The following is a 12,698-nucleotide window of genomic DNA, read 5'->3' as shown; positions in this document are numbered from 1 at the left end:
AAACCTTACAAAAATTACAGCAAAGTTTGGGTAACTGAGACACAGAGACAGGACCCCATGGTAAGTAGCGGGCTTTTTTTTTCAATATTGTTTTCATTTTTTTTTACGCCCTTGCACTGTCTCCTCTGCTGAAAAAAAAACCCTCACTTCCTGCATGTCACAACTAGTTAAATACAGCTTGGTGAGTGAAACAGCCTGACCTGTGTGTGTAGTTTTTCTTTGTCTGCCGTCAGCTGCTGGGTGTCCTTCTCCAGCTGTGCCTTCCTTGCCTCGCTGTTGGACCATTTTTTCTCCAGGGATGACGCAAAACTCTCCACGCTCTGCTTCTCTGTTTTAAGTGTTGAGAGGGAATCCCGCAAGACACTGATCTCCTTCTCTGCTCCGCTCAGTCGCACCTGGAAATAAGGGATGTGTTGAGAAGCTTTTAACCCCTTGACTGCAGATTTCCTACAAGAAGACATCACCAAGCTATAGAAATGGAACAAAAAGTGGCTGCTACAACTCAATGAAGAAAAATGTAAAGTTATGCACCTTGGGAGGGGATATCCAGCATATCAGTACGACATAGGAAATACTCCACTATCAACCATAGAGGCAGAGAAAAACCTGGGAGTTTATGTTACCAGGCTACCAGTGGAAGCCAAATCCGTGCCAATCGCAGCAGACGGGTAAAAGTAATTACAGTTAACCTTTGATTGTCAGTTTCCCAGATAATCTAAATATCATAATACAACTGAGTTTGTATATAAGTGAAGTTTAGGTTCTGAGAAAACCTGACATAATGATAATTACCGTAAAACTAACATATATTTAATTTGATTACATAAGGATACATTTTATGACCTTTTTGGTATATTTGCTCTTCTCAATTCCTACATGGTAGTACTTATTAGACTTGCAATTTGCCTTTCTGGCATTATTTGGCCTTATTTCAGCTAGGTAAATACACACACACACACACACACACACACACACACACACACACACACACACACACACACACAACACACCTCCATCTCGGCATTTTCCTTGGTAAGACTCTCCTTGTCTGCATTGAGTTGGTCCACCAGCTTGTTCTTCTCCATCACGGTGTTATTGAGTGCCGTCAGCTCCCCTTCCAGAGAGGTCTTGATGCGCTCCAGTGCCACCAGCTGCCCATGGATCTCATTCCTCTCAGAGATGGTGTCCGTCAACTCAATTTCAATCTGCAGCCCAGAGAAGATGCTTAAGCAGAGACAGACTGCTTCAGAACCTTAACTACATGTCAATTAATTCAACATAATAATAAAATGAAATAACAATGAAAGTAATGTATTTTCAACACATATATTTATTATTTTATGTGCATTAGATCAGGTAAATCACTAAACCATATTTTTTTGAGTCTAGATCACTCCTTCCTTTTTCAGTAAGAGAGTTTGGAAAAAGGCAAATATCATGCAAGTGAAATGGGGACAAAAGTAGACAGTAACCTTCTCCTTGTCAATGGTGAAGAGTGTGATCTTCTCATTGAGGGCAGTGATGGAGGCTTCGTGGCTGGCTCGCTCTTCACTCAGGGCTTCAAGGTCATCCTTCAGCCTCTCTATATCTGAACGCAGCTCAGCGCGCTCGGTGCCAAGGGCTGCACGCTCTGTCTCCAGAGATGTGATCTTGGCCACCAGCTGCGACTTGTCCTGGCCCAGTGTGATGCTGTACGCCTCAACCTGGGGGAGTTACTCATCAGTATGGCTTTGAACTACAATAGACAAAAACGAATCTTACAAGCAGTTTTACATGCAGTTCTTATTTAGATTGTGATCTGTTATAATAGTTACTGGTAGTATAAACTCTGTCATGAACATTTAGGCTTACAGGTCTTCACTGAAACTTTTCTCTCTCAATCTGGTCACTTCTGCTCTTCCTTCCACACTCATTCATCACAGATCTGAAAAGTCTCTTCCATACTTTCATCTCATTTCTTTTGGCAAGCACCCTATCACTTTCCACTGTTCTCCAAGCATCACTATTTCATCCTAGCCTTTCTCATTTAAACTTCCCAAATAGCTTTTAGTTCTCTAGATGTGTTGATGTACTGATATTTTTTTCAAAGTAAAAAATATAGCTTTTCACATGGGAAAATATAAGTACTGAGTTCTGTGAATAAAGCTGAGGGAAGGTTAATACACATCACAAATCCTACCTTTTCCAGTGCTTCCCTCATGTCAATTTCCTGGCGGAGTGAATGGGCGAGTTTTGCTTCCAGGTCTGCTCGCTGCCTCTCCATGGAGCGTATCTGGTCCCTCAGGTCGTCCTTCTCCTGGTCCAGTCGCTCCTCAGCTGCTCTCACCTTCCCCAGGGACTCAGACAAAACAGTTACCTGCAAGACGGTGGTGAGTAAAGATCGTGTGTCTGACTGTTTGATGGGACTTCTCAATGTTAATGTGACCAGCTGTGGGTGTCTCATAAAGGCATAATTTCAGAGCAATAACTGTGGTCTTATCTGTTTATATATTTACAGAAGTTTCGTGTTGTGTTGTGTCGCGTCGTGTCTGTGTGTGTGTGTGTGTGTGTGTGTGTGTGTGTGTGTGTGTGTGTGTGTGTGTATCATATCTCTCCCTTCTCCATTCAAATTTATGACAGCGGCAAGCAGTAAGGCCTGAAATAATATCTTTCTCTATGCTAATGTGCCGTCATAACACATGCAAGATAATAAAGTTGATGTGAGAGGAGATGTGTAGCTGGATTTAGGAACAGTTTGCAGTCAATGGGTTGCAAGGGTTTATTTATAGGTTTGATTTAGTATGTTTCCATTATTTAAGGAATCCTGTAGCAGGGCGCTGTTTTAAAAATGGATGGTAATGAAGGATGTTTATTTAGTCCAGGAGGTGAACAGACAAAAATCAAGAAACATCTTTACCATCAGGCTTCAAGCAAGACAGACAGACAGACACACACGCTCACACACACACACAGACACACATGCACTCGCTCATGCATGTTGTAATGTGTATATTATAACATAATACTCATACACACTCACACATTTTTCTCTTACTGGTTTAACTGAAAATATACAAGAACCACACTAGAAAAAAGCATTCATATATTGTTTTTCATGAATTACGCTTAATAAATTGCAGATAAAATTAAGTAAAATGATTTAAATTTTTGAATTCAACAGGTGGTGCAGGAATGGTGCATATTCAGCTCCAAGAAAAGCAACCAACGAGTGAAAGAAACAGAGGCAAGATGCTAAATTAAATACTCATTCATTCCTGGCGTGCACCCACATGAGCTCTTTCACAAAAGCTCAGCGCACCCACAACAATGAGGCTCCCGCCCATGCAACACGCCACTGACAGAGGTGGGTGAATGAGACCTCGGTTCACCACTTGTCTTCCAGGACCAAAGTTAATTTCTATTAGCCTTGTAACTCTAGTGCAAGACTATATCCATTACATTTTAGAGGAGTGCTGAAGAAACATTACTCCACAACTGAAAACAATAATAAGAGATATAAAACCATGATAGCGGCAAGGTTACATTCACCTTTAGGCCACATTCACCCATGAGCAACTTGCTTCATGAGATATTTGGTTTTATGGCCCATGTCAAGCACTGCATAGGTTAGGCCAAGGCCATGGCTGTCAAATATCCAGCAATAGCTGTGGCTTTTTCTTCACCTCTTTTTGTCTTGATCATCCTCAAAGACTTCATTTACTGCAGTGGCAAGGTAATGCTGTACTTAACCATCAGATAATCTGGCATATGTTATGCCCTTTACTGGGAATGATGATCAATACTGATCCAAGCACCCTTCAGGCAGGCCCCAGTCAAGGAAAACAAAGGGGCCAAGCCTTGGCCTAGAGCTAACCTTTGCAGCTTGACACAGCGCCTAAGAACCTTTCAATGATGTCACAATGAAAAAGTATAATCAGTGATTCCATTCTCTTGCATTCTTACAATCTGTAAGACAAAAAGTGAGGTGTGCTGAGATAAATATTTTACCTTTTCATTTTCCTTGTCCACGTTTAGAAGGGACATTCAAAGACGTATGTTTGAATTAAACTACTGTTTATAAAACTGAAATATAGAGTCCTGTAACATGATGATTATCACCTAACTGACTGTAGTCTAATGTATAACTTATCTACTGTGGCTGGTCACTCTGTGCAGCAGAAACCCAACAACAGAGGCAAGACAAGAATGCTAAGCTGTGGAGGCTGTTTGTTGTAGGACAGATTAATGTGGAATTCTCCAGATAAGGAATTTTAATCCTTCAACACCTTCTTTTCATCATAGTAACAACACATCCCAAATTAAGCAGGGAGGGAGAGACTGACAAAGCAGAGACTATAAACTGTAGATGATAAAATTGTCCTACAGATGGGTTATACAACTAACCAGTACACAGGGACCTGCAGCTCAACACTCTGAAGCAGAAATTAATAACAATCATTATGCGGGACTGTTTCTTGGCAATGCAAAATATCCCATCTGCTGAGCTAGGCAAAGGGACAACTTTAATACCAACCTGTTTTCATTTTCAGAGATAAAAAGTTTGCCAGCCAATGGTTACAATGGAGTCTGACACCAACCAATGATTTTCAAACCCATCAGGCTTCCAGCACAAACTCTTTATTGCCCTAAAATGTCTGCCTTCCATTCCATGCATGCACAATGACTCCCATGAACTTTTCTAATAATCGTCATAAGACTTCTCAAGTTCATAGATGCTCAAAAGTTTAATGCACTACTATGATGTTTACAATCAGTGGTGCCAGAGCAGCAAGAATTAACATATGCACTACTTTACTGTGTCTTTATAAAGATTTGTTGCTGCTTTGTTTTACTTCTGGAGGTATGTTGGAGAATGTTAATAAGAGAGAAAGAAAAAGAGGTGATACTCTTTGAAGAGGAAATTCTATCCTTAACCCTTTCATTGCTAAACGCTTGCAGTGGGCGTTAGGCGTATTTGCTGGTGGCGCTAAACACTTGCTGTGAGCTCCAGCCGCACTCAAATCTCCCGTGTATGAGAGTGTTCCAACACTAATTCTCACAACACAGGATTGCCAATTGAGTGGGTTCTTCACTAAATTTGGTGGAAAATCATATCAGCCCAGCGCGGCAAATCTACGGACGAGTAACTGGTGGATGTTCTTGCCCAATATAGTGGCATTTTTGCATAGCTTCACCTATCACCTGACTGATTCTTTGACCAAATAGTTGTAAATATTGCAGTTGGCAATACTCCCTTGCCAGAGTCTGAAAAAGAGATGTCCGCAGTTACCTCAATATGGCTGATCATCCCGCAAGCACCGACGTAAGTGTTAACATTCAACACTCCCTGAACGTGCATGTACATTCGCAAGAGAGGCATACATAACAGACTCCTATAGATCTGGACCTCCTCTTTCCAGTGGTGTTTTTGGTTTTTAGCTGTGATGAACAGTTTTTGAGATACAGAGGTTAAAAGAACCCCCCCAATTGGGCTCCCCGACTGCGCCTGAGGGGATAGTTGCGTCCAGACTGCGCGCAAGGAAAGGGTTAAGTTAAGAAAAGAATGTCAACAATCCATAATTCATATAAATATTAAGATGTATGATGTGTTTCCTCTTCAATATGTACATCAAGGTGTTGTAATGAGAACATTTTATAGATACTGAAGTGTGTCTTTTACCTTTGCCCTGGCCCAGAAGTACCTCAGTATAAAGCAGTGCAACAATGAATTTTATAAAGACATTTTTCTCTTCAACTCATGCATATGCCTTGAGAAGCAGCTTCCCTCTTCCTCCAATAGCCCCCTTACTGAGTCCTAGGGTGGGAGGGAAGGAGAGCTAAGACAGACAGAACAAAACAGGAGAAAGAAAGGGAGAGAAGGGACAAAATCAACTATTACCGTTGCAAAACTTTTATGTGACGTTGTTCAGTCCAGAGTTGATTTAATTTCTAAGTATATACATTGAGACAGAGAGAGAAAGAAAGAAAGGAAAAAGAAAAGAAACATAATGCAAAGATGCTCCTCCCTACCTCTGGACACGATACAGAAAACAAAACAGTACAGGAAGAAAGTGAAGGTACCTGCTGGTGGACACTGGCGAGCTCTGAGTTAAGGACGCTGATGGTGTGTGTGTGTTTCTGCACCTCCTCCTTCTCCTTGGCCAGCCGGGAGTTCAAGTAAGCCCGCTCCTCCCCGAGTGCCGCCTTCTCCTTTTCAAGCTCTGATATCAGACGACTTTTGCGACTGGTCTCCTCTTGCGCAGTCTCCAGCTGTGGAATGGATGAGGTGAGGGAGTGAGGTCTGTTCTTTTCTATACATACAGAAGGAGGCAGTAGGAAAGGGTAAAGTAATACACAGTGGAAAACTTGCCTTCTCTAACAAATACGAAAATAAAAGTAAAAGATGTCAATTTTATTTCCAAATCTAGAGTAATGAGGTATTTCTTGAATTGTACAAAAAAGAACAAAATACAGAGTCTTTCTGTAGCATAAGACAATAAATGATGCAGTCAAAGGGATAGCATTATCTTATTGCATCTGGTTCCAACATATGACTGTGCAGGCTAATTCTGGATCCATAAACTTGGGCACAGTCACCATATCAAGTCCAGATTTAAATGCAGACTGAAAAACACACACAGACACACCTGGGTCTTCAAGGACTGCCGCGTCTTCTCAAGGGTGTTCTTCTCTGCGGAGATGGCATCAAGGTCTTCTGTGAGGCGATCCTTCTCCCTGGCCACCTCCTCCCTCTGGCGAGTGACGGCCTCCAGCTCATCCCGAAGCTCTGAGATGGTGGACTCCAGGGAGCGTTGTGATGCCTCGGCACTTTCATACTGCTTGCGAAGGGACGTCAACTGATCCTTGGATGAGTTGAGCTTCAGCTGTGAGGGATGAGAGGGTGGCACAGAAGATTAATTTCAATAAAAGTTGGGTATTCTTTGGTATGCACAATAAAGACTATTAAAGGATATGGAGTACAGTATAGCTATAATGCAAGAAAAATATTGACATCAGGGAACAGTCTTTTACTTACATTTATTCACTTGACCAATAAAAGACTTGACACAACACTCTCCAATAAGCATTCTAATGGTAGCATCCACACCAGCTGTCAACTTCCTGGTCAAAAGATGCTTCAGTATGAAACAAAAGTGATTGTTCTTTTATTCTAATTTCATTCCTACCCTCACATGCATGAGAAAGATTATCAACAGCCTGCCACTGACCTGCAGCTCGTGTATCTGAACTTGCCGGTTGGAGAGAGCTGTGCGCACTGCTGACACAGTGCTCTGAGGGAGGTCTGGGGCCACTCCTTGCTCGGTGTCCCGCACGATCCTGCCAACACGAGGGAAGGTGACGGGTCTGTGTGTGGCCCTGTCAAGGGTGCCAGGGCTTATGAGGGTGCTATGTCAGGGTACAGAAGTGTTAAATGATTGGAGTCTGTCTAGTTTGGCTGGATGGAATTGACCACAGCTCATCCAATATGTACATTACTCTGGACAGATTACAGTAACACGAGAGGCGTCTACATAAGCCAGCAACATATATTTTGGTTCCTATCAAAAGTAAGCTGCAACTACCATGTTTTCTTCAAGGGTGTAAGACTCCCTTAAAAGAGACTATGGATGCCAGCCCTGAGTGGCACATATTCAGGAGTGACATTTTGGGGAATAAGATGAAACTCAATTAACAAAATATCTGAAGAGAAGCTCTTCTGGAAGGAAGTCAGGATAAGGAGGAATGATGGAGTGCCTGTGAAAAGAAAAAAGAAGGTATGGAAGAGGCATTTTGAGTCTATCTATCTATCTATCTATCTATCTATCTATATCTCCGACGCCTTGCTCCCTCGTAGGAACTTCCCTCAAATTTTGAGAGGCATTTTGAATTAGTAATGAATGAGTGTAGGAGAGAAAGACTAATGGGAGCAAAGATTAATGCATGGCGGCTAAATCCACTGGGGAGGGTGGAGAGAAATAGATGGAGGAGGGAATAAAGAAGCAGGAAAAGCACCTAGTGTTGATGATTTGTGAGGAGAGTGAGGGAGTGAGGGAGAGGGTGTCTGGGGAAGACCACCTGTAAAATGAATTTATAAAGCAGAGGAATATTAGGAGAGGGTTGGTCAGCATGGAACTGAATGTACTGAAACAACATGGATGGTTGGGGACATTTCTGCTGAGGCTACCTTTTGGGGGGAAGCTCCTCTGAGGGGGCAGGGCATTGGAAATCTTAACAGATGAAGACAGAATGGGTGATGGTAAAGTTGATTAAAAGGATACTTTTACATTTGTCAAAATGGAAAAATAATAGCCATTATGACTTAAGTAAAATATGTACAAAATGCTTGCATAAACATAAATATTGTTATGCACTAACAGTTCTTAAAGTACTTTACAAGGCTAGAGAAGCCAAAATTACAATATGAAAAATGTTCATTGTTGAAATCTATCACTACAAAAAAATGTTCACATGGAAGCCGACACCACTTTCCACCAGCGAAGACACGAGTAAAAAGCTTGAACCTGTCATCACACAGGCGCCGTCATGCATTGTGATCAAACTTTTGGCTTGGGTGCAGAACAAATGAATGAACCCAGTTAGTGAAGCAGGGCTTGTGTATGCACATGACGGATATTAGTTCTCATCTTCAATTAATTAGGTACAGAAAAATAATTATGGGCTTCAGTCCTTTAGTATTCAGTGGTAATATCTAGACATGTCTTCCAAAATAATAATGTGTATAACAAAATTCATTAGACATTCAGGCAAGTGAAAACTAATTGAGCTATGAACTAGAATATGTAGCTACATTGGGAGCCAAATTTGTGTTTGGAAAATGTCATCTAAAACTCTTGCAACCGAATTAGTAATTCACATGTTTTCTAAATTTCCCTCAAAACCATTTTGTTGTCTGTTGTGAGTTTCTCCATATTCTAGCTGCTTCACACTATGCTGCATTCTGTGGGACTAGTTAAACAAAGCTAAAGAAAATGGGCTGATCAAAACTGTCTACTTGGCTTGAGTGTTCAGAAACGACTAACCTCTGTCCCTCCTCCGGACTTTCCAATGACCCCAAACGATGAATAAAATTAGAAACATACAGTGTATTAGATTCTTTTAAGGGTGAAGACAGCAATGGAAGCAGCTGGGAGGCACAGGGACATGCATTTCTGCTCTGCACTAAATTCTACTGTGCAGTGCAACACAGCCTCCCAGAGGCCCATCACATGAGTGTGTTCCAGGACAACACTTTGATTCCTTCACTTCTAAAAGAAGCAATGTCAGTGTCTACGCAGGAAAATGAAAGAAGCTTAACTTCTATGCAGAATTTAAAATCTTATCATACCAAACAACAGTTTATATTTTTCTACTCATTTTTACACCCGTTTTCACTAAAAGTTCTCCAATTAGAAAAGCCATGACTTACACACCAAGTCATATATTGGAATGGATTACACTGCTTTTTAGAAGAGTAGAGTGAACGTGACAGTGTAGTGTCTGACACTCTTCTTGAAAGTTATTTTTATGTTGGAGGGAATCATGTTCTGTGTTTCAGACATGTCGGGTAAAAGTGACACTACTTGTACTCTGCCGGGAAGTCTTTGGTCATTACTGGAAGCCAACAGCCAAAACAGCTACTCTCCCTCCAACTCTTCTAAAACAAGTTATCAACAGATGGTGCCTGGAGAGCAAGCTGATGTGATAGCACTTTTAAGCTTCAGTATGATATGGATCTTGTACTATCTTGGCATACCTGCAAATAATCCTGCAAGTACTTCATGCCTAAACTGTTCCACAGGCATACGACTAAGATCCAGGATGTATGCAAAGGCTGACATGCACACCATTGGTGTATGTATCCTAAAATAAATCTAGAATGTTAAGTATGAACTTTACTGCGACCCTGAATGTATTTTATATGCTGTGAATGAATCTGCAGTTAATTTACTTTGAAAATGAATACTTTTCAAGTTATGAGCAATTTTCAGTCTAATCAAACATGCCTCATCCTGAGATACAGTAAACTGACTCATCACCAGTCTATCAGCACTGATTTAGTAGCCTGTCACCACTAAATACGTAGTAGCCTACAACAACTAAATTGCTTACCAATAAATCATAAATTTATCATCATGACATAGCAACCCAACCCTAGACTAGGTTCCTGCCACTGTTCACTGGTGCCCGGCCTCCTACCACTAGTAATGCTTCCGTTACAATCTTAGATAATTTTTCACTTGGTTCTTCTTTACTGTATCTTCTACAACTACAACGTCAGGAAGTAGATTTAAGAATCTGTTCTGAATATTTAACTAAAATTTTCAGCCTTCTCTCTGACTGCAGAAATATTGAGGTGTTTCTTGTTCATTAACTTTTCCTCTCTTCTTAGGCTTGAGGCTTCACATCTTAACAATCAGCGGTCAATGATTAACTTTATTTAGTAATGTTTCACCCATCACTTGTCCCTGTTTTCAGTAGGAACACAGTCAATTCATTCATCTGGTCCCCAATAAGATGATGAATGAAATTGACTTTACTCTTACTGGAGCAAAATAATTTTTATAGTGACTGATTCAAAACATATATGTCAGGAATAATTATAGCAGGTAGGAATCATTATGAAGTTATGTTGGATTAATAAAATAATTAAAAGGGTAATTATGTGATAATACTTTAGTCCTGTGTTCAAGTAGGCAGAGTTTTGCAGGAAAAAGAAAAGAAACTGAAAAAATGAGAAAAATGCGAACTTATGTTATATTCTTGTAGTTAAAACTTATATGCAAGAAGAAACAAGGCAAAGATAGAAAGATGTGGTGGAGCTGGACAATAAGAGTTGTGAGCCTTTTCCGGGGAAACTGGAACAATACAGAAACAGGAAATACAGCAAAACTGTCTGAATCTTCTACTTAAATGCCAATGAAGAAGAGAGCAGCCAAGGCAGAGAGATACACATTAACCTACCAAGTCAGAAAAGGTAAAAGTTTCCAAATGCAGAAGAAAAATACAGCATAATAGTCTACTTCATGTACTTCAAAGGCCAATCAAGAAGCAGCCGAGGCAAAGACTGAGATACAAACTACCCCAGCCAAGTCAAAAAGGTGAAGGTTTCCAAGTGCAGAGAAGAAACGGCGGTAAATCTTAGGAATAGCGGCTCCTAGCGGGTGCGCATTTAGGGCACGGTGTGGTGGTAATTACAACATTTCTAGCACGTACGACGGGGTTTTGACAAGCGGACAGGCGTGTTTATGCATACCTGTCAAGTCGTACGTTTTTTGCGTAAGTCTTACGTAATTTCGGTGATTTTCAAGTCTTACGGCGTAAGTTTAAAATCTTACGTTTTTTCTCCGCTTGCAATGTTTTTTTTTTAATATGTTTGTTTTAAACAATTTGGAATATATCGTACGCGCCATATTTAAATTCATGCGAGCCTGCGTAACCGTAACGGTTACTGTTACGGTTAGTGTGTGTGTGTGTGTGTGTGTGTGCTTGCGTGTGTGTGTGTGTGTGTGTGTGTGTGTGCTTGCGTGTGTGTGTGTGTGTGTGTGGGGGGGGGGGGGGCGGAGGAGGAGGAGGAGGTACCTCGTGCACGCTGCTTGAGTCCGTCGGAACGGGTGCGTCACTCGCTCTCCTGCCCTCACCCACGTAGGTAAGAACCTAAAATTACCCTTTTCAAGTGTTATATATATATATATGATTCCCTTTCCATCAGTGCATCAGTGAGCTGCAGTAGGTTCACTGATGCTCTTTGTTGTAAAACTGTTGTACACAATGTAAACACATGATACAGTATGAACACCACATAATGAAAAACAGTACTGTTTACAAAAACCTTTGTAAACAGTAGTTTTTCATTATGTGGTGTTTATACTGTACGTGTCGTGTTTACATTGTGTTTTCATTCTGCATTTGTTTTGAAACAAATAAATACTGAATGACAAAAAAATATGGTTTTCTTATTGTTTAATTACCGCTTTATACACAAACTTACGGTCTCTAACGCAAAATCTTATGGCAAGACAGACACCACAGTAGCTTGACAGGTATATTTATGTCACAAGGGGTGTATTTTTCCACGCTGGCCTCACGATTTCTTCCAAGTCGATGGGCGATGAGACTGCGAGTTCTGGGGTGAAGAAAGGGAAGAGCCCTCGCGGAAAAATACACCCCTTGAGACATAAACACGCCTGTCCGCTTGTCAAAACCCCGTCGAACGTGCTAGAAATGTAATTACCACCACACCGTGCCCTAAACGCGCACCCGCTTGGAGCCGCTATTCCTAAGATTTACCGAAACAGCATAAACGTCTAATTCACAAAGGCCAATGATAGAGCAGCCATTACCATTACAAAGACTGAGATACACATTAACCTAGCAGAGTCAGAAAGATAGAAAGCATAATCAAACTCACGTACTTAAAGGCCAATGTAAGAGACCAGCCAAGACAGAGATAAAGACATACAATAAAATTAGTCACCAACGTAAACCTTAACCCAGGACGGAGAGGCTGCGGGAGGGTCACAACATTGGCGAAGGGACAGGCGGGCGGGTGAAGCGTCTGCCTTACCTGAACGCGGAGGGAGCCTTGGCCTCGCCCTCCCCTGTGCTCTGCTCCGAGTCCTTGATGACCGTCTGCGCGATCTCGACCATGTACGCCTCCAGGGTCCGCACCTTCTCCTTGAGGGTCTCCTGATAGTCCGCCTCGGCCACCCCTTCATCCT

The 12,698-nt window shown here is 41.5% G+C and overlaps 1 protein-coding gene and 1 long non-coding RNA gene across 10 annotated transcripts in view; one reads left to right on the top strand and one right to left on the bottom strand.

Annotated features, from left to right (window-relative positions):
• Nucleotides 1-12,698, bottom strand: part of LOC126980346 (rootletin-like) — a 130,623-nt gene that overhangs the window by 18,361 nt on the left and 99,564 nt on the right. For 8 of the 9 annotated variants that reach the window (XM_050830108.1, XM_050830109.1, XM_050830110.1 and 5 more), the window contains 8 exons: nt 12,545-12,696; nt 7,209-7,356; nt 6,627-6,863; nt 6,061-6,249; nt 2,180-2,356; nt 1,473-1,703; nt 1,011-1,205; nt 201-395 (listed from right to left, as the gene is read on the bottom strand). In XM_050830108.1, the coding sequence (XP_050686065.1) occupies nt 201-395; nt 1,011-1,205; nt 1,473-1,703; nt 2,180-2,356; nt 6,061-6,249; nt 6,627-6,863; nt 7,209-7,356; nt 12,545-12,696 (1,524 nt within the window). The remainder of the gene's footprint in view (nt 1-200; nt 396-1,010; nt 1,206-1,472; nt 1,704-2,179; nt 2,357-6,060; nt 6,250-6,626; nt 6,864-7,208; nt 7,357-12,544; nt 12,697-12,698) is intronic. The other variant, XM_050830106.1, reaches the window with a different exon arrangement.
• On the top strand, nt 2,363-6,752 carry LOC126980348 (uncharacterized). The gene is made up of 3 exons (XR_007733135.1): nt 2,363-3,343; nt 6,027-6,265; nt 6,621-6,752. It is a non-coding gene; the product is annotated as an uncharacterized LOC126980348 (long non-coding RNA).

The sequence above is a fragment of the Eriocheir sinensis genome, chromosome 44 (genome assembly GCF_024679095.1).
Source record: "Eriocheir sinensis breed Jianghai 21 chromosome 44, ASM2467909v1, whole genome shotgun sequence".
Lineage (NCBI taxonomy): Eukaryota > Metazoa > Arthropoda > Malacostraca > Decapoda > Varunidae > Eriocheir > Eriocheir sinensis.
The sequence above is the reverse complement of the archived record's forward strand: the minus strand, read 5'-3'. Positions and strand labels throughout refer to the sequence as shown.